Genomic DNA, 22,648 nt, shown 5'->3' with positions numbered 1-22,648 from the left:
TTCCGCACAAATACGGGTGTGGAGTCAGCCAATGATTTGTCCTCTACATGGCCGATGTCTACAGGAACTCCGCAGTACCTGGTACAAAGTGGACCTCTAATATTTGTTATTCACTTGGATACCAGCAGTTTTCTTCTGCCAGTCTTTATGGTCAAACATGACCTAAAGGGGCTGGAAATAATGAGGTCATTTAGCAATTAACCATATATTGCAAAAATACTTTTGCTTTTACTTATGAACGTGTTTTGGGGTTTCTCTTTAAAATCATGGATTCAGAATAGAATTGACAACTGTCCATAATTTATTTACTGTAGATAGTGACTTAGAGTTGAATGTACAAAATCAGGGGCAGACATACCGTATGTGCCAATTGTACCACTACACAGAGGCTGTAGGCAAGGGGGCTCACTGCCAGTTTAGAAGGAAAATACCAATACTTACTAATACTGACTTTGCATGTTAGGAGCTGTGTTGCTGAATCCCATACTTTACAATTACTGGTGGATCACATCTGTGAGAGCCATGGGGGAGCTCTATAAAGGGGAACGGATATATTCCACAATACAATGTATTCTACTAACTTTGGCCATAGCTACATTTTCATTGTCTTGAGACCCTGATAAATTTCCAACCACTCGGGTGCACTTTCCAATGCTTACAAATAGCATATGTTATAATTATGATTATACATACAATTCAGACTGCTACAGAGGGTCCAAGCTGCGGATTGGATACAAGACACGGAACGTTGTGGTATATATAGTCAGAAAACATGTAGACCATGGACGATAGACGAGTCTAGACAATACTGTAATTCACATACTGGGACCAGCAAACAGAGATGCCTCTGTCTAAGCAAAGTGACGGCCCTTCATTTGCATGGCCAAGGCAGGTCAGCTTCGAGGTCCGGTAGCGGAGTGTGGAATGAAATGAGCACAGTGTGTGCTTGATATCCAGTCTGAACTACTGTACAACTCGCTTCACTGTGTCATACACATTATTTCTGAACGCACTGAAAATACTAGAAGGAAATGTAACTTAAGTCTGTGACCCGGCATTTCTCACTAATCAAGGCAGCGCTTCCCGTGGTTTTTCAAGCAATTTCCTTTGAAATCAATAAGTAACTTGCCATGCATGGGAGAGTCAATATGTGGCCATATACAGATGATCACAGCATGGAGGCTGCATAATGAGCCCGAGTAACCCGGCCTACTCACATCTGAGGGGAATATGTGAGTTCTGGCAGGACTCCTTCAGTATCACAGCCAAGCACTGTTTTTTTCAATAATCACTCACCAAAAAGACTTCACATAAATTGTTAGAGTTTTTAACACCCTGTCCAATTACATTTCCACTACCAAGGAATGCAATTACATGGAATTATCACCTAGCTGTCCCAGGCATTTATGTGAAGATTAACGGACATGTATATTTCACAATAAATACGGTACTTCCCTAAACTTAAATTTAAAAAAATGAAAACAATTTTTTGAGCCCCCAATTTTAAATTTTTTAATCTTGGCATACACATAGGCTCTGTGAGGTAGCTGTATATTTAGGCCAATTAGGAGATTAGATAACTTCTGTTAGATCAGGTAAGCCTTTCCCAAAGTTGTAATGGAAAAGGCATTATTGATCTCATACGACAGGATCCAATCCTGTCATTGGCTTTAAATGGCTCATTCATATACCATAATGCAGCTGCATAAGGAAGGTGTCATTACGATTCCCTTACTTTCCCATAGTCAGGCATGTTTGATCTAGCTGAGCTTATGTTGGAAGAACATAAGTGGCTGCTAAACACATAGGGTACAATTGGGCTATCTCCATTAGATTATTGGCATGTCATGTCAATTACAATAACTTATTGCCAACCTTAGGCATTCACTCACATACTGGATTCTAATGGAACAAATACAGTATAATGTACACTATGCAGCTCAAATATGTTTATGCAAGTATAGACTAAAACATACACTATTAAAATTCCAGCCAAAGAAAAGGTTTGTCTTGTTCTTCTAAACTATAAGGTATACTTTGCATATTCATAATTACAGTGGTACCCATATTGTCCTGCAACATGTTCTAACTCTCAGAGATAGTACAGAAAATTATAGAGCAAACACTGTATTGCAGTGTATTATATGGAATTGCTTTTTTTCCCCTCAGATCTTTATAAACAATGAATGGCATAATTCAGTCAGTGGTAAGAAATTCCCTGTCTTCAACCCGGCCACTGGAGACAAGATATGTGAGATAGAAGAAGGAGATAAGGTAAGGAACATATTGAATCTATTTTAAAGTTAAAGGTTATGTACACCTTTGAAAATAATATATATATATATATATATATATATATATATATATATATATATATATATATATATCAATCATAAAAATGTGTATCAGTATATTTGGTGCAACTTTCTAATTACTTTTTATTAAAAATTATTTGTAATTTCTTAGATACAGCTGCTTTGTGTCCTGTATACAGAGCAGCTGTATCGTGCGCTGAGACCTGAATCCGTTAAATTATGTGTGATGGATAACAGGTGGATCCTGCGTGTCAGAGACACGCAGGACCACTTTCACTTAACCTGTCAGTCCCGCTGACCTGACGGATTCAGGTCTCCGCGCACAATACACCTGCTCTATATACAGGATACAAAGCAGCTGTATCTCAAAAAGTAATAATAATTTTTAATAAAAACCAATTAGAAAGTTGCAGCAATCACACTGATACATATTTTTATTTAAAAAAACAACAACAAAAACAAATTTTCAATGGTGTACATAGGCTTTAATACACAATTCCAAGTGAATGAATGTTTGTTATATTGTTTTTAAATTGCACTACATGGATCTCAAAGATGACCTGTCTCAATAATTTCTATGAAATTAGTGTATATAGTAAAACTCTATTTTCTGCTTGCTCTATCTGGCACAGGCTGACAGAATCTTTATATTTATCAAAGCAGAATAAGAGACCCAATCCCTAGAACTATAATTGGTTTGAGACAGTTTTTCTAAAAATGAACCTATATTCCCACCATATAAGACAATGCAGGCTAAAGTACAGTACAAATCCATGTTTTATCTTCATTTGACTTAAACGGGGAGATATCTCTCTGCAATTCATCCTGAGATCATTTCAGCTTTCAGTCTGTACTGTCACGAAGGGTCTGTGGACCCACTGGGCCGTACCGCCTTGGCGGTAAGGCAGCTGGCCAACAGGGAGCAGGTGAAAGTCTATAGTTCGTATAGGTACCTGTGGCAGCTCAGACAGCAGCAGGGCAGGCTCGGCTTGGACTAGGCAGCAGGTAGACGTCAGGCGAGGTGAAGCAGGTCAGACGTGGATACAGCACGACACGACTTTGGCACAGCACAGTGCTCGACCAGGATGGTATGGAAATGCAAGGAATAGGAACTGGAACAGGTACAGGAACAGGAAACAGGAAATGGAACAGGAACAGGTACACACTAGGAGGCCATCACATAGACAAACTAGGGAACACAACAACGCTCAGGCATGGAACTAGGGGGCTGGACCCCTCTTATAGTCCACGGTACTCACGGGTCACTTCATCAACAAGGTCCGGTGCGCGCGATGACCCTTTAAGAGCAGGCACGAGCGTGCGCATACACCCTACGGGATCCGGCTGAGGTGAGTGAACGCGAGCGCTGGCGTCTCCTGAGGAGGAGGCTGGGGCCAGCGCTTGCCGACTCGTGGCTGCGGCTCTCAGGGGGGGAACGGAGCTGACAGCCCGCAGCCACGGACATTACATGTACTTTCATTTGGGTAGCGGCAAGGAACCTATAGATCAGTGGTCTCCAACCTATGGCTCTCCAGCTGTTGCAAAACTACTCCCAGGATGGCCTGACAGCCTGAAGGCATGTTGGGAGTTATAGTTTTCTATAGGCTGGAGGAATGCTCATAGATATGGAAGCAGTGAGCATGAGCATTTCTACCAATGAATATACAGTGGTTAAAAAAATAAAAAGCTTTTGTTAAGGATCTGCCAGGCACAGTTTCTGTATCCAAACCCATAGGTAATCAGTCTGCACCTGCTTCTATGTCTGTGAGACTGACTCCATCTTCCACCACTCAGGATGGCAGGCTTAGGAGTGGGAGTCTGGCCAGACGGAGCTAGCTCCCGCCCTCTGTCTATTTATACCTGCCTTTCCTGTTCCTCCTTGCTTGTGAATCTTCTCTGTTGGTTTCCTGGCCCTGCTGCAGCTTCTGTACTATTTGACCCTGCTTCATATGACCCTGGCTTACTGACTACTCTTCTGCTCTGCGTTTGGTACCTCGTACACTCCTGGTTTGACTCGGCTCGTTTACTTCTCTTGTTGCTCACGGTGTTGCCGTGGGCAACTGCCCCGTTTCCCTTTGTTCTGTGTTTCCTTGTCTGGTTGTCTGTCGTGCACTTACTGAGTGTAGGGACCGTCGCCCAGTTGTACCCCGTCGCCTAGGGCGGGTCATTGCAAGTAGGCAGGGGCTGAGTGGCGGGTAAATTAGGGCTCACTTGTCTGTTTCCCTATCCCTGTCATTACATATTCACAAGCCCATATACCTACTCTACCCTGGTCCCTCACACCACTATTCACCCCCTTGAGACCCTGGTTCAGCAAATGCAGGGTCTCTCCCTACAGGTCCAGGCCCTGGCTCAGAGGGTCAACCAGCCTGATGCTACCATGGTAGTGCCCCTCACCTCACCTCTTGAACCCCACCTCAAGTTGCCTGACCGGTTCTCAGGGGAACGGAAGACTTTTCTCTCCTTTTGGGAGAGTTGTAGGCTCTATTTTCGTTTAAAGCCCCACTCCTCAGGTTCTGAGAGCCAGCGGGTGGGTATAATTATGTCCCGGCTCCAGGAAGGGCCCCAAGAATGGGCCTTCTCCTTGGCTCCTGACGCCCCTGAACTTTCATCCGTTGATCTTTTCTTTTCTGCTCTCGGACTCATTTATGACGAGACTGACAGGACTGCCTTTGCCGAGAGTCAGCTGGTGACCTTACGTCAGGGTAAGAGACCTGTTGAGGTGGAATGACCCTGCCTTAAGGTGCCAGTTTAGGTTGGGTCTGTCGAATGCCCTGAAAGACCTGCTAGTTAGCTATCCCTCTTCTGACTCCCTATGGCTTTAGCGGTACGACTTGACCGACATCTCAGGGAACGACAACGTGAACGTTTATGTGTTGTCTCCTCTGACTCCCCCATGATGCCTCCCGAGGTTCCGTTGCTTCGTTCTTCCACGGAAGACTCGGAGGTACCCATGCAACTCGGGGCCTCCGTGTCCCCCCAACAACGTAGAGAGTTCCGCAGGAAGAATGGTCTCTGCTTCTATTGTGGGGATGACAAGCATCAAGTGAATACCTGTCCTAGGCGTAAGAATAAGCAGCCGGAAAACTTCCGCGCCTAAGTGATCATCGGGGAGGTCACTTGGGCGCACAGGTATTTCCCGTAAATATGAAACGTAATAAAATCTTGCTTCCCTTTCAGGTCTCTTTTGGTGGTAGGTCTGCTACCGGCAGTGCCTTCGTGGATTCAGGGTCGTCTGCTAATATCATGTCTGTGGAATTTGCTATGTCTCTAGCTATGCCTTTGATTGATTTGCCTAAACCTGTCCCGGTAGTGGGTATCGACTCCACTCCTCTTGCTAATGGTTATTTTACACAGCATACCCCTGTTTTTGAACTCCTTGTTGGCTCCATGCATTGGGAGCAGTGCTCTGTATTGTTGATGCAGGGATTATCGTCCGATTTGGTTTTAGGCCTTCCCTGGTTGCAGTTGCATAATCCCACGTTTGACTGGAATACTGGGGATCTTACCAAATGGGGTAATGAATGCTTGACGTCATGTTTTTCTGTTAATTCTATTTCTCCCCCTGAGGAGGTGAACACGCTACCTGAGTTTGTTCAGGACTTCGCTGATGTTTTCTCTAAGGAGGCCTCCGAAGTGTTACCTCCTCATAGAGAATACGATTGCGCTATCGATTTGGTACCAGGAGCTAAACTCCCTAAGGGTAGGATATTTAATCTCTCTTGTCCCGAACTTGAAGCCATCAGAGAGTATATCCAGGAATGCCTGGCCAAGGGTTACATTCGCCCCTCTACTTCTCCAGTAGGTGCTGGCTTCTTCTTCGTAGGGAAGAAGGATGGTGGTCTTAGGCCATGCATTGACTACCGTAACTTGAATAAGGTCACTGTAAGGAACCAGTATCCCCTTCCTTTGATTCCTGATCTCTTCAATCAGGTTCAGGGGGCCCAATGGTTCTCTAAGTTTGATCTACGGGGGGCATATAACCTTTTCCGCATCAAAGAGGGGGATGAGTGGAAGACTGCGTTTAACACGCCCGAAGGTCATTTCGAATACCTCGTCATGCCCTTTGGGTTGTGTAATGCTCCCGCGGTCTTCCAGAATTTCATAAATGAGATTTTAAGAGATTACCTGGGGGTATTTCTTGTAGTGTACCTTGATGACATACTTGTGTTTTCCAAGGACTGGTCCTCCCACATTGAGCATGTCAGGAAGGTGCTCCAGGTCCTTCGGGAAAACAAACTGTTTGCGAAGACCGAAAAATGTGTGTTTGGGGTGCAAGAGATACCATTTTCGGGTCAAATCCTCACTCCTCATGAATTCCGCATAGACCCTGCCAAGGTCCAGGCTGTGGCGGAATGGGTCCAACCTGCCTCCCTGAAGGCGTTACAGTGCTTCTTGGGGTTCGCTAATTATTACAGGAGATTTATTGCTAACTTCTTGGTCATCGCTAAGCCTCTTATGGGCCTCACTCGCAAGGGTGCTGATCTCCTCCACTGGCCTCCTGAGGCTGTCCAGGCTTTTGAGGCCCTTAAGAAGTGCTTTATCTCGGCCCCGGTGCTGGTTCAGACCAACCAAATGGAGCCATTTATCGTGGAGGTTGACACATCCGAGGTGGGAGTGGGGGCTGTCTTGTCCCAGGGTACCAGGTCCCTCACCCATCTCCGTCCCTGTGCCTACTTCTCCAGGAAGTTTTCGCCTACTGAGAGTAACTATGATATTGGCAACCGCGAACTCTTAGCCATTAAATGGGCATTTGAAGAGTGGCGCCACTTCCTGGAGGGGGCTAGGCACCAGGTAACGGTCCTTACCGACCACAAGAATCTGGTTTTTCTAGAATCGGCCCGGAGGCTAAACCCGAGACAAGCTCGATGGGCGTTATTTTTTACCAGATTCAATTTTTTGGTTACCTATAGGGCTGGGTCTAAAAATATTAAGGCTTATGCACTGTCGCGTAGCTTCATGGCCAGCCCTCCTTCGGAGGAAGATCCTGCTTGTATTTTGCCTCCAGGTATAATAATTTCCTCTATTGATTCTGATTTAGTCTCTGAAATTGCTGCTGATCAAGGTTCAGCTCCCGGGAACCTTCCTGGGAACAACCTGTTTTGTTCCCCTGCAATTCCGACTAAGGGTACTTAGGGAAAATCATGACTCCGCACTATCTGGTCATCCAGGCATCCTGGGTACCAAGCACCTCATTGCCAGAAACTATTGGTGGCCAGGGTTGCCTAAAGACGTTAAGGCCTACGTCGCCGCTTGTGAGGTTTGTGCTAGGTCCAAGACTCCCAGGTCCCGACCAGCGTGCTTACTATGTTCTTTGCCCATTCCCCAGAGACCTTGGACCCATATCTCCATGGATTTTATCACCGATTTGCCTCCATCTCAAGGCAAGTCGGTGGTGTGGGTTGTAGTAGACCGCTTCAGTAAGATGTGCCACTTTGTGCCCCTCAAAAAACTACCCAATGCTAAGACGTTAGCTACCTTGTTTGTCAAACACATCCTGCGTCTCCATGGGGTCCCTGTCAATATTGTTTCTGACAGAGGGGTACAATTTGTTTTTTTGTTTTGGAGAGCCTTCTGTAAAAAGTTGGAGATTGATCTGTCCTTCTCCTCTGCCTTCCATCCTGAAACAAATGGCCAAACCAAGAGGACTAATCAGTCTCTAGAACAATATTTAAGGTGTTTTATCTCTGACTGTCAATATGATTGGGTCTCATTCATTCCCCTCGCCGAATTTTCCCTTAATAACCGGGTCAGTAACTCGTCAGGGGTCTCCCCCTTTTTCTGTAATTTTGGGTTTAATCCACGGTTCTCCTCCGTTTCAGCTGGTAGTTCCAACAATCCCGAGGTAGAGGTCGTTCATCGGGAACTGTGCACAGTCTGGGCCCAGGTTCAGAAGAACCTAGAGGCGTCACAGAGCATACAAAAAACTCAGGCAGATAGAAGACGTTCTACTAACCCCTTGTTTATGGTCGGGGATCTGGTGTGGCTATCGTCTAAGAACTTGCGCCTTAAAGTCCCGTCCAAGAAGTTTGCTCCCCGGTTTATAGGGCCGTACAAGGTCATTGAAGTCCTTAACCCTGTCTCCTTCTGACTGGAATTGCCCCCATCTTTTCGAGTACACGACGTGTTTCATGCCTCCCTCCTTAAACGCTGCTCCCCGTCCTTGGCTCCCTCGAGGAAACCTCCTGTCCCCGTTCTCACCCCTGAGGGGGTAGAATTCGAAGTGGCCAAGATTGTGGACAGCAAGATGGTCCAAGGCTCCCTCCAGTACCTGGTCCATTGGAGAGGATACGGGCCTGAGGAGAGGACTTGGGTACCCGCCCGGGATGTTCACGCTGGGGTATTGGTCAGGAGGTTCCACCTTCGTTTCCCCAATAAACCAGGTCCATCTAGAAAGGGTCCGGTGGCCCCTCATAAAAGGGGGGTACTGTTAAGCATCTGCCAGGCACAGCTTCTGTATCCACGCCCATAGGTAATCAGTCTGCACCTGCTTCTATATCTGTGAGACTGACTCCATCTTCCACCACTCAGGATGGCAGGCTTAGGAAAGGAGAGCCTATCACAGTGTTGCCAGACGGAGCTAGCTCCCGCCCTCTGTCTATTTATACCTGCCTTTCCTGTTCCTCCTTGCTTGTGAATCTTCTCTGTTGGTTTCCTGGCCCTGCTGCAGCTTCTGTACTATTTGACCCTGCTTCATATGACCCTGGCTTACTGACTACTCTTCTGCTCTGCGTTTGGTACCTCGTACACTCCTGGTTTGACTCGGCTCGTTTACTTCTCTTGTTGCTCATGGTGTTGCCGTGGGCAACTGCCCCGTTTCCCTTTGTTCTGTGTTTCCTTGTCTGGTTGTCTGTCGTGCACTTACTGAGTGTAGGGACCGTCGCCCACTTGTACCCCGTCGCCTAGGGCGGGTCGTTGCAGGTAGGCAGGGACTGAGTGGCGGGTAGATTAGGGCTCACTTGTCTGTTTCCCTATCCCTGTCATTACAGCTTTTATGTAAAGTTACATATTAGATTACATTTGAATAAATCTCATCCACGTGCTACAAAACATTTTCTGCACGGATATCAGAGCGTGCTGCAGATTTTCAAATCATTCTGTTACAGATGTTCACAGCGGATTTCGCCCTTTTAACAAACAAGGGTAAATCTGTACCAACATTTGCCATGTGTGTGGGTACCTTAAAGCAATGTTCACATTTGCATGCAGATTTTAACGGGAAGTCTGTGCATATTCCCAGGGCCGGCCTTAGGTGTGTGCGACCTGTGCCATTGCACAGGGTGCATCACTTCAGCAGGTGGAAGGGGGCGCTGCGTTGGCTCCCTTCCCCTGCTTGTTTCAGAAGTGCCCGGGCCTGGTGATGCAGCAGCCGCTTTTCCGCCCAGGTGCTTCACTCAGTGGCGTCGCCACCGCTTGTAGTGGCCGCTAGCGGCGACACCGTACATAAGGTTGCCCGTCTGGATGCGACGTCACTATAGCAGGTCAGGGAGGGATCTTCCTGCTCTGCTCTCTGCTAGCGCCATTGTAGCTTCCTGAAGGAGCGGAATCCACGTGTGGCCGGGGATTCCGGTCCTGAACGGAGCACTTGATGTCTCTGTCCATATATGGACAGTGACATCAGAGGCAACTCCTGAAGCGGAATCCCCGTCCACAGCGTTACCGACTCTGTGACTGGGAATTCCACTCCAGGAGAAGCCCTTGACGTCACTGTCCATAAATGGACAGAGATGTCAGGGGCTTCTCCTGGAGTGGAATCCCCGATCCTGTGACCGGGGATTCCACTCCAGGAGAAGCCAGTGGCGTCACTGTCCATAAATGGACACAGACGACAGGGGCTTCTCATGGAGTGGAATCCCCGGTCACAGCGTCAGCAACGATGTGGACGGGGATTCCGCTTCAGGAGTTGCCCCTGATGTCACTGTCCATATATGGACAGAGACATCAATCCCTGGCCACAGGGGGATTTTACTCCTTCAGGGAGCTACAGTGGCGCTATCTACAGGAAGGGGGGTGCTATCTCCAAGGAGGCTGTCGGCTGTGTGGCACTACCTGCCAGGGGGCTGTGTGGCCCTACCTACCAGTGGGCTGTGTGGCACTACCGACTAGGGGCTGTGTGGCACTACCTACAAGGGGCTGTATGGCACTATCTACAAGGGGCTGTGTGGCACTACCTACAAGGGGGCTGTGTGGCATTATCTACAGGGGGCTGTGTGGCACTCTCTACAGTGGGCTGTGTGGCACTACCTACAAGGGCGCTGTTTGGCACTATCTACAGGGGGAATCTGTGAGTGGTGGGCTGATGGTAATTTTAGTGAGAGTGGCGGGCTAATGGTCATTTTACTGTGAGTGCTGGGCTGATGGCCATTTTACTGTGAGTGGGGGGGCTGATGGTCATTTTACTGTGAGTGGGGGGCTGATGGTCATTTTACTGTGAGTGGGGGGCTGATGGTCATTTTACTGTCAGTGATGGGCTGATGGTTATTTTAGTGAGAGTGGCGGGCTGATGGTAATTTTACTGTGAGTGGCGGGCAAGATGGTAATTTTACTGTGAGTGGGAGGCTGATAGTCATTTTACTGTGATTAGGGTGCTGATGGTCATTTTACAGTGAGTGGCGGGCTGATGGTCATTTTACTGTAAGTGGTGGGCTGATGGTTATTTCACTGTGAGTGGGGGGCTGAAAGTCTTCAAGTGGTTTCCACCTCTGAGCTCCAATTGAAATTAATAGGAGGCAGAAAATACCTGTGGCGCTCGTTTGAAGTGCTTTTTGCCTGCGTTTTTTGATTGGCTTCAACGGCTTAAAAGAAACGCAAAAAAAAAAAGGGCAAACAACAGTGTCAATTCAAAATTCCTGAAGGAATTTTAAGGCATATTTTTTTTGCCCTACAAAATACTCTGTGTGAACAAACCCTACGTGTGTAGTGCTTGTTTTTAGCAGTTTTCTGTCTTTCTCGAAACTATTTTTGCTAGGGGTGCCCTAAGGACATTTTATTTTTCCAGTGGTGCCTCAAGTCCGAAAAGGTTGGGGAAATCTGTATTAGGCTACAGGATCACGCTGGCCTATGCAAGGATCCCGTCGTGGAGCAGCTCAGTTTGTCGTGGGAACGGGGCCTAGGTGAGTACAATTTTTTTTGGGGGGGGCACTGTCTACAATGGGGAGGGGGGACTGTATGGCACAATCTTCAAGAAGGAGGTGGGGTATTATGGCACTGTCTACAAGGAGGATGTATGGCACAATCTACAGGGGGGCACTATCTATAAGGGTGGTGTGGCAGCCAGGGGAGCGGGGCATTATACTGTGTAGGGGTACTACAGGGGGCAATATACTTTGTGTGGCACTTAGGGGGCATAATAGTGTGTGGGCACAATTAGAGGACAAAATACTGTGTCCTTGAAGGGGTTATAATATATTGTATTATTAAATATTATTATTATACTGTATGGGGGGCACTAAAGGGGCATTATACTGTGTGGGGCACTATATAGGGCATTATACTTTTTTATGGGGTATTTTTTTTATGATGGGGTGGGGCGCCGAAAGATAATTTTGCTCGGGGCGCGATCTATCCTAAGGCCGGCCCTGCATATTCCACACTAAAATCTGCGTGAAATCTGGCAAAAAACGTTGTCGCATTCATTGCAATAGGAAATCCTCACCGAACTTCAAAAGGCACAAATTTTAAATCACCATTGTGAAAAAAAATTGGCACATTGGATAGCCACATGTGGATTAGCCCCATTAAATAGGGCTAATCCGCTAGCGGATCTGCAGTAGATTAAACTCCAAATTCGTGGCAGAAATCAGACTATCAGCTCTGAATTTCTGCCACTGATTCCTGAGAAAATCCTTTGTGGGAACATAATACCCTATAAAGTTGAGTAACAAAGCTACATTCTCAATTCAGGTGGCTTTAGAGCTGAAATCTCCCAGCATTCCTTGCTGGCTTAACGCTTGTGCCTTCTAGAAAGGGTGGCTTTTACTACAATGTAAAAATGAACTGTGCACCTACATTCTAGAAGCTCAGATTAACTGTTAAGGGGTCTGTCTATTATTTCCAACAGCAGCCTACAGAATTGTCAGTACAGCTCTAGGTTAATACAGACTATAATTTAGGATCAGTATAAGTATGTTCACATTTTAATAACATTTTATAGAGCATATCAATGTATCGAACAGTGTTTTATACTTTTTTGATCAAATACAATCCTGCCTGAGCCATCTTGAGGTACTGAAGCAAAGAAGACTGTTTCATTTAATTTATTCCGCAATGTCACACTTGCAGGGGACGAGGACACTGATGGTTTTTTTGCACTGGAGAGCTGGTGGTCACTGCTGGTCATTGGTGATTTTATATGTTTGATTCCTTAACCCAGAGTCACTATTTTCTGAATAAAATCATCAGTGACCCACGCCAGCTTTTCAGCGTGATAACTAGAGATGAGTGAAACGGGACAACCGAACCCTTTTCGGTCCGAACATCGGGAAAAGTTCGGTTCGCAGCGAATCCGAACTTCACCGGGTTCGGCCGAACCCGTTTTGACCGAACCCGGCTACATTTTGGCGCCTGCCACATGTTAGATGTAAAATGGAGGATTTCACAATATCACTTGATACCAGGCTACCCCATAATGCCTTGCAAACGGCTCTCCCAGCCAATCGGGAGGCAGCATAGGGGCGGGCTCAAGCCTGCAATAAAAGTCTATGCACGGAGCTCAGCAGCCATTTTAGAGACAGGAGCTGTAGGGATAGCATCTCTGTGCAGTTAGGGAAAGCTTTAGGAATCTAAAAGCCAGGAATCCAGCAATCGAAGGGGCTCATCCACTACAGCGGGAGTCTACTCTCAACATCCAAATTGCAATACAAATTCTCCATTTGCCAAGCCAGTGTGTGAATAAGCTTTTAGAAGGGGCTCATCCCCGTTGCATGGGTTAACCTAACAATCCAACTTGCAATACAGGCAGCCTTTGTAGTACTACAACGCCCAGCATTCCCTGAGTGCACAGTGGCTGATAGAAATTCTCATTCATTGCTATTTGCCAAGCCAGTGTGTGAATAAGCTTTTAGAAGGGGCTCATCCCCGTTAACATAACAATCCAACTTGCAATACAGGCAGCCTTTGTAGAACTACAACGCCCAGCATTCCCTCAGTGCACTTCGGCGTGGCTGATAGAAATTCTCATTCATTGCCATTTGCCAAGCCAGTGTGTGAATACCCTTTTAGAAGGGGCTCATGCCCGTTAACATAACAATCCAACTTGCAATACAGGCAGCCATTGTAGTACTACAACGCCCAGCATTCCCTAAGTGCACCGCGGCGTGGCTGATAGAAATTCTCATTCATTGCCATTTGCCAAGCCAGTGTGTGAATAAGCTTTTAGAAGGGGCTCATCCCCGCTAACATAACAATCCAACTTGCAATACAGGCAGCCTTTGTAGTACTACAACGCCCAGCATTCCCTGAGTGCACCGCGGCGTGGCTGATAGAAATTCTCATTCATTGCCATTTGCCAAGCCAGTGTGTGAATCCGCTTTTAGAAGGGGCTCATCCCCGTTAACATAACAATCCAACTTGCAATACAGGCAGCCTTTGTAGTACTACAACACCCAGCATTCTCTGAGTGCACTGCGGCGTGGCTGATAGAAATTCTCATTCATTGCCATTTGCCAAGCCAGTGTGTCTATAAGCTTTTAGAAGGGGCTCATCACCGTTAACATAACAATCCAACTTGCAATAGAGGTAGCCTTTGTAGTACTACAACGCCCAGCATTCCCTGAGTGCACCGCGGCGTGGCTGATAGAAATTCTCATTCATTGCCATTTGCCAAGCTAGTGTGTGAATAAGCTTTTAGAAGGGGCTCATCCCCGTTAACATAACAATCCAACTTGCAATACAGGCAGCTGAGGCAGCCTTTGTAGTACTACAACGCCCAGGGCCAGCATTCCCTGAGTCAGTGTACAGTGGCTGATAGAAATTCTCATTCATTGCCATTTGCCAAGCCAGTGTGTGAATAAGCTTTTAGAAGGGGCTCATCCCCGTTAACATAACAATCCAACTTGCAATACAGGCAGCCTTTGTAGTACTACAACACCCAGCATTCCCTTGCGCACCGTGGCTGATAGAAATTCTCATTCATTGCCATTTGCCAAGCCAGTGTGTGAATAAGCTTTTAGAAGGGGCTCATCACCATTAACATAACAATCCAACTTGCAATACAGGCAGCCTTTGTAGTACTACAACGCCCAGCATTCCCTGAGTGCACCGCGGCGTGGCTGATAGAAATTCTCATTCATTGCCATTTGCCAAGCCAGTGTGTGAATTTGCTTTTAGAAGGGACTCATCCCCGTTAACATAACAATCCAACTTGCAATACAGGCAGCTGAGGCAGCCTTTATAGTACTACAACGCCCAGGGCCAGCATTCCCTGAGTCAGTGCACAGTGGCTGATAGAAATTCTCATTCATTGCCATTTGCCAAGCCAGTGTGTGAATAAGCTTTTAGAAGGGGCTCATCCCCGGCCGTTAACATAACAATCCAACTTGCAATACAGGCAGCTGAGGCAGCCTTTGTAGTACTACAACGCCCAGGGCCAGCATTCCCTGAGTCAGTGCTCAGTGGCTGATAGAAATTCTCATTCATTGCCATTTGCCAAGCCAGTATGTGAATAAGCATTTAGAAGGGGCTCATCCCCGTTAACATAACAATCCAACTTGCAATACAGGCAGCTGAAACAGCCTTTGTAGTACTACAACGCCCAGGGCCAGCATTCCCTGAGTCAGTGCACAGTGGCGATAGAAATTCTCATTCATTGCCATTTGCCAAGCCAGTGTGTGAATACGCTTTTAGAAGGGGCTCATCCCCGTTAAAATAACAATCCAACTTGCAATACAGGCAGCCTTTGTAGTACTACAACGCCCAGCATTCCGTGAGTGCACCGTGGCTGATAGAAATTCTCATTCATTGCCATTTGCCAAGCCAGTGTGTGAATAAGCTTTTAGAAGGGGCTCATCACCGTTAACATAACAATCCAACTTGCAATACAGGCAGCCTTTGAAGTACTACAATGCCCAGCATTCCCTGAGTGCACCGCGGCGTGGCTGATAGAAATTCTCATTCATTGCCATTTGCCAAGCCAGTGTGTGAATAAGCTTTTAGAAGGGGCTCATCCCCGTTAACATAACAATCCAACTCGCAATACAGGCAGCCTTTGTAGTACTACAACGCCCAGCATTCCCTGAGTGCACCGCGGCGTGGCTGATAGAAATTCTCATTCATTGCCATTTGCCAAGCCAGTGTGAGAATACGCTTTTAGAAGGGGCTGATCCCCGTTAACATAACAATCCAACTTGCAATACAGGCAGCCTTTGTAGTACTACAATGCCCAGCATTCCCTGAGTGCACCGCGGCGTGGCTGATAGAAATTCTCATTCATTGCCATTTGCCAAGCCAGTGTGTGAATAAGCTTTTAGAAGGGGCTCATCCCCGTTAACATAACAATCCAACTCGCAATACAGGCAGCCTTTGTAGTACTACAACGCCCAGCATTCCCTGAGTGCACCGCGGCGTGGCTGATAGAAATTCTCATTCATTGCCATTTGCCAAGCCAGTGTGTGAATACGCTTTTAGAAGGGGCTCATCCCCTTTGCATCCAACTTGCAATACAGGCAGCTGAGGCAGCCTTTGTAGTACTACAACGCCCAGGGCCAGCATTCCCTGAGTCAGTGCGCAGTGGTAGATAGAACTTCTCATTCATTGCCATTTGCCAAGCCAGCGTGTGAATACGCTTTTAGAAGGGGCTCATCCCCGTTGCATCCAACTTGCAATACAGGCAGCTGAGGCAGCCTTTGTAATACTACAACGCCCAGGGCCAGCATTCCCTGAGTCAGTGCACAGTGGCTGATAGAAATTCTCATTGCCATTTGCCAAGCCAGTGTGTGAATATGCTTTTAGAAGGGGCTCATCCCCGGGGTTTTGATTCAACTTGCTGCACTCCAGCAGTGAAATGTCTGGTAAAAAAAGGTTGTGAAAGGAAGGGGTAGAGGAAAAAACACCCATGCCGTGTCCTCTTCCAGTCCAAATGTTGGATCTGTTTGTGCCAGACCCAGTACCAGCATTTGTGGCACAAGACATGTGCCCAGTTCCACTAGTAGCAGCAGCCATGTGCCTGCTGGTAGTAGTAGCAGTATCAGCAAGCCAGATTTGTCCATCTCCTCCGGTGGGCGGGTTACTTTAGACAATACGGCCATTGTGGACTGGTTGGCTGGCTCGCGGTCATCTCAGCAGGAAGACTCTGACGATCTGGCTTCAATCCAGGTTTCGTTGGATTCCAGATCCTCTACAGTTCCTTGGCACAGTGACAGTAGTAATATGGGTATTTCTAGCGTTTCCATTCCATCATCTATGTCTGCACTCCCCCTTCCTAGCGGGAAGCCATCTTTCCTGAGAGTCCTAAGAGACATCTCCTCGGGTGCGAAGGAAGATACTGAACAACATAGTGATGATGATTTGTTTTCCGCGAGTCAGCCAACGGAGTGTGTTGCGGCGGTGGTGGAGGTGGAAGCGGTGTCCGAGACGCATAGCTGTGGTAGTGGGGGTGTTGGTGGTAGCCGTGGTGGCAGACGTAGTAATGAGGGGGGGCATGGAGCCTGCCATGATGTCACATCACATTCACAACACAGTGACAGAAGTGGCGGGGATGATGAGGAGGACTATGATGATGTTGTTTTAGACAGGACGTGGGAACCAGGTGACGAGGTGATGACGGCGTCAGAGGAGGAGGGTAGTAGTGGCGGTGATAAAGAGGCAAGCCGAGGTAACGGCAGAAGTCAATCTGCAAAACGTTGCAGCGGTAGGGTCAGCTCAGGAGCAGGTGACGGCGACACTGATGCTACTGGTGTAGGCTCCCGAAAAAAGCCTGCCAGACAAGGGGCAAGCTCGGGTGGTGGAGGTGGACGAGGTACTACCTCTTTACGGTACTCTGCCATGTGGCAATTTTTCTGTACCTTCCCGGAGGACGAAAACATGGCACAGTGCCGTATCTGCAAGCAGAAAGTAAGGCGTGGGCAGGGCAGCAATGTAGGAACTACCACTCTGCGTAAACACATGGAGCGGCATCACAAGGCCATGTGGGACAATCGACATGCCCCACCATCATCATTTACATCTAATGAAGACCCCTCTGCCGCTGCTGCTGCTGCTTCGAGTCCCTGTCATCTAAGTAGTAGCCAGGCCTTATCCACCATGTCGTTGTCATCATCATCATCACTGTCATCTAGTGCTCCTCCTACGTCCCATCAGTTATCCATTACGGAATCATTGTCCAATAAGCAACACTATATACCCAGTCATCCACTTGTCGTGCGGCTTAATTCACACCTGGCTAAGTTGTTGGTGGTGCAGTCGCTGCCGTACCACCTGGTCGACTCCGCCGGCTTCAAGCAATTGATGGCGTGCGCTCAGCCTAGGTGGCGAATACCTAGCCGACATTACTTCTCCAAAACAGCTGTCCCTGCCTTGCACAAGCACGTGGAGGAAAAGGTGGGCCAGTCCTTGCAATTATCCGTGTGCAGCAGGGTACATGCCACCGTCGACACGTGGAGCAGCAACTATGGGCAGGGACAGTACATGTCTTTCACGTCCCACTGGGTCACTATTTTGCAGTCCGATGCACCACCGCAGAAATGCCAGGCATTACCACCTCCACGCTTGTATCTTTCTGGTTCAACTCCGGACACCAGGCGCCTACCATCCTCCTCCTCCTACTCCTCCTCCTCCTCCTTGCCCTCCTCAATGGAGGTCTTCCCGTCCCCGACAGGACACAGCGTATCTTCCACTCCTCCTCCCTCCTCTTTTCATAGGTGCAAGGTGAAGCGCCACAACGCTGTCTTACACCTGCTGAGCCTGGGCGAGAAAAGCCACACAGGGCAGGAGCTGCTGCTCTGCATCAAGGAGGAAATCGCACGCTGGCTGTCTACTCTGAAACTCACACTGGGCAATGTTGTCTCTGATAACGGGAAGAACGTTGTGGCTGCACTGCGTCTAGGTCACCTGACACACGCTCCTTGCATGGCACATGTGATCAATCTGGTCATAACACACTTCTTAAAGTCATATGTTGGTTTGAAGGGTGTGCTGGCCATGTCCAGGAGGGTTTGCGTTCGCTTTAGACGTTCGTATGCATTTAAGCACGCCCTCCTGGACTTGCAGCGTCAAAACAATCTCCCAGAACACAGCCTGATTTGCGACGTTCCAACACTCTGGAATTCCACCCTGCACATGTTGGACCGTCTGTACGAACAGCGAAAAGCCGTGAATGATTTCCTGATGCAGCAGACGGGCAGCGTTTGGAGCCAGTGTAATTTCGAGCTCAGGCACTGGCAGCTGGTTAGAGACGCATGTCGCGTTTTGAGGACCTTTGTAGAGGCCACACGATTTGTGAGCCGTGACGCTAGCGGAATGAACGATGTTATGCCGCTGATATTCATTATGGAGCAAACGCTCACAGCGATGATTCAGCAAAGGATGGAGGAAGGATCACATCTGGCTATGGATGTTGAGGAGGAGGAGGAGGAGGATGAGGATGAGGAAACAGGACCTGAAGAGGAGCTGGATTTGGAGATGGAATCACAGGAAGGGATAGGGGACGAGGCAGCCGCACAACATGACAGTGATGGTGATGACGAGTCTAACGACGACCTTGATGATGGACAACCATGGCAGTATGGGGCGGAGATGGAACCAACCCGGCCCTCTGAAACGCTGGCCAGGATGGCGAGCTGTATGCTTCGTTACTTGCGCGCTGACTGTCGTATTGTTAGCATGAAGCAAAGAGATGAGTACTGGATAGCCACACTTTTAGACCCTCGGTATAAAGCCAGAATGGGGGAGTTTTTTGCGCCTTCCGAGAGGGAGGCAAAATTGGCTTATTATCGAGAGAAGCTATGCAGCCAGCTTGTCACGGCTTTCAAACGGCAAACACCTGCTGCAAGCATGTCTGACCGGGGGGCCACTCTCCGCTCCCCACTGTCTCATCGTTCCACCGCCTCTGGCAGAGCTACCTCTGCAATAGGCGGCAGCAGCAGCCAATTCAGTTTGGAAAATATGATGACAACATTTTTACATCCAATACCCCGACCTAACACACATCGTAGTCACCAAAGGGATGTTCACCATCACCAGGTCCAGCACCTAAACAACCAGGTTCACTCGTACCTGGACTGTGCCCTTTCTCCGTCAGAAATCCTGATCCCAGACCCCTTGGACTTCTGGGTCAGCAGATTGGATCATTGGCAAGAACTGGCCCAGTTTGCCATGGGTGTACTGTCTTGTCCACCCTCCAGTGTAGCGTCAGAGAGGGTATTCAGTGCGGCAGGGGGCTTTGTCACCCCTAAGCGAACAAGATTGTCCGCCAACATCTTGGAAAATCTCACGTTTCTGAACATGAATCAAGCGTGGATCGGTGAGGATTTTAAAGCCCCTGTGCCTGATGCCACTGATCAGATCTGACATTGCTGCTGCTGCTGCCGCTGCCACCTGCTACTGCCACCTGCTACTACGGGATTCTGTCCTGTCCACTCTTTTTTTAATGTGCCGCTGTTGGTGCTGCTACTACTTCTACCACCAATCCACCCCCAGTGCCGTCTGCTACAAGCAGGCCTGCCCCACCACAGGGCTTTGTCCTTTGACTGTCCAGTCTCTTTTAATGTGCTGCTACTACTACTACTACTACTACCACCCTTGCTGTCCGCTGGCTTCCTCTACTACCACCAATACACCTCCACTGCCGTCTGCTACAAGCAGGCCTGAGGCCTGCCCCACCACAGGGCTTTGTCCTCCTGTGACTGTCCAGTCTCTTTTAATGTGCTGCTACTACTACTACCACCACCCTTGCTGTCCGTTGGCTACCTCTACTACCACCAATACACCTCCACTGCCGTCTGCTACAAGCAGGCCTGAGGCCTGCCCCACCACAGGGCTTTGTCCTGTGACTGTCCAGTCTCTTTTAATGTGCTGCTGCTACTACTACTACTACCACCACCCGTGCTGTCTGTTGGCTACCTCTACTACCACCAATACACCTCCACTGCCGTCTGCTACAAGCAGGCCTGAGGCCTGCCCCACCACAGGGCTTTGTTCTGTGACTGTCCAGTCTCTTTTAATGTGCTGCTACCACTACTACTACTACTACTACTACTACTACCACCCTTGCTGTCCGCTGGCTACCTCTACTACCACCAATACACCTCCACTGCCGTCTGCTACAAGCAGGCCTGAGGCCTGCCCCACCACAGGGCTTTGTCCTCCTGTGACTGTCCAGTCTCTTTTAATGTGCTGCTACTACTACTACCACCACCCTTGCTGTCCGTTGGCTACCTCTACTACCACCAATACACCTCCACTGCTGTCTGCTACAAGCAGGCCTGAGACCTGCCCCACCACAGGGCTTTGTCCTGTGACTGTCCAGTCTCTTTTAATGTGCTGCTACTACTACTACTACTACCACCCTTGCTGTCCGCTGGCTACCTCTACTACCACCAATACACCTCCACTGCCGTCTGCTACAAGCAGGCCTGAGGCTTGCCCCACCACAGGGCTTTGTCCTCCTGTGACTGTCCAGTCTCTTTTAATGTGCTGCTACTACTACTACCACCACCCTTGCTGTCCGTTGGCTACCTTTACTACCACCAATACACCTCCAGTGCTGTCTGCTACAAGCAGGCCTGCCCCACCACAGGGCTTTGCCCTCCTGTGACTGTCCAGTCTCTTTTAATGTGCTGCTACTACTACTACCACCACCCTTGCTGTCCGTTGGCTACCTCTACTACCACCAATACACCTCCACTGCCGTCTGCTACAAGCAGGCCTGAGGCCTGCCCCACCACAGGGCTTTGTCCTGTGAATGTCCAGTCTCTTTTAATGTGCTGCTACTACTACTACTACTACTACCACCCTTGCTGTCCGTTGGCTACCTCTACTACCACCAATACACCTCCACTGCCGTCTGCTACAAGCAGGCCTGAGGCCTGCCCCACCACAGGGCTTTGTCCTCCTGTGACTGTCCCGTCTCTTTTAATGTGCTGCTACTACTACTACCACCACCCTTGCTGTCCGTTGGCTACCTCTACTACCACCAATACACCTCCACTGCCGTCTGCTACAAGCAGGCCTGAGGCCTGCCCCACCACAGGGCTTTGTCCTCCTGTGACTGTCCAGTCTCTTTTAATGTGCTGCTACTACTACTACCACCACCCTTGCTGTCCGTTGGCTACCTCTACTACCACCAATACACCTCCACTGCCGTCTGCTACAAGCAGGCCTGAGGCCTGCCCCACCACAGGGCTTTGTCCTGTGACTGTTCAGTCTGTTTTAATGTGCTGCTGCTACTACTACTACTACTACTACTACTACTACTACTACTACCATCCTTGCTGTCCGTTGGCTACCTCTACTACCACCAATACACCTCCACTGCCGTCTGCTGAACCCCGGCAGGCATCTGCCAATAAAAAGGGTATATTTTTGGAGGGCTTGTGAAAAGCCATTGCTTGTTGCTTTTACATCCATGTATGGATGAACCCCGGCAGGCATCTGCCACCATAAAGGGTAAATTTTTTAAGGGCTTGTCAAAAGCCATTGCTTCTTCTTTTACCACCTTATATGTATGAACCCTGGCAGGCAAATGGTTAATTTTTGTACCTTTTTTAACAATGCATTAAGCATACAACATGCACAAGTGCAGTGGTTTCTGTTAGTTATCACCGTGTCCCATCCGTTTTCCTATAGCCATACATGTTGGCGGAACGTTGACACTAACTTTGCCTTAAAGACAGCTAAAAAGTACTTGGATACACTCATGGGTGACCTAAGAGTGTTATACAGGGCTTCTAGGGCTTTTAAACAGTGTTATAGACGATTTTTAGGGGCTTTCCTGTATTACAGGTTCGGTCAGAACTAGTTCGGTCCGAATCGAACTTTTTCATGAAATTCGGCGAACCAGCCGAACCAAACTTTTCATAAGTTCGCTCATCTCTAGTGATAACCCTATGAAATAAATCGTCATACTGCATCTTGTATTCCTGAGTCCCTGACATATACGGTCACATATAAATTTTCATGTTCTAAGTAGAACAAAGCTGTAAAGTTTTCTGCTTTCTAACTTGATGCTTCTTTGCTCCTAGGAAGATGTAGATAAAGCTGTGAAAGCAGCAAGAGAAGCATTCCAGCTGGGGTCACCATGGCGCAGAATGGATGCTTCTGAGAGGGGCAAACTCCTGCATAAGTTAGCTGACCTTATGGAACGTGACACCTTGATTCTAAGTGTAAGTGATTTTCATGGG

At 48.2% G+C, this 22,648-nt stretch overlaps 1 protein-coding gene across 1 annotated transcript in view; it reads left to right on the top strand.

Moving 5' to 3' along the window:
- Window positions 1-22,648, top strand: part of ALDH1A1 (aldehyde dehydrogenase 1 family member A1) — a 68,044-nt gene that overhangs the window by 7,834 nt on the left and 37,562 nt on the right. Inside the window, exons 2-3 of the mRNA XM_075828119.1 lie at window positions 2,170-2,274; window positions 22,490-22,630. Of these exons, the coding sequence (XP_075684234.1) occupies window positions 2,170-2,274; window positions 22,490-22,630 (246 nt within the window). The remainder of the gene's footprint in view (window positions 1-2,169; window positions 2,275-22,489; window positions 22,631-22,648) is intronic.

Source organism: Rhinoderma darwinii, chromosome 1, assembly GCF_050947455.1.
Source record: "Rhinoderma darwinii isolate aRhiDar2 chromosome 1, aRhiDar2.hap1, whole genome shotgun sequence".
In the NCBI taxonomy this organism is placed as follows: Eukaryota; Metazoa; Chordata; class Amphibia; order Anura; family Rhinodermatidae; genus Rhinoderma; species Rhinoderma darwinii.
This window is presented reverse-complemented; position numbering and strand designations above follow the sequence as displayed.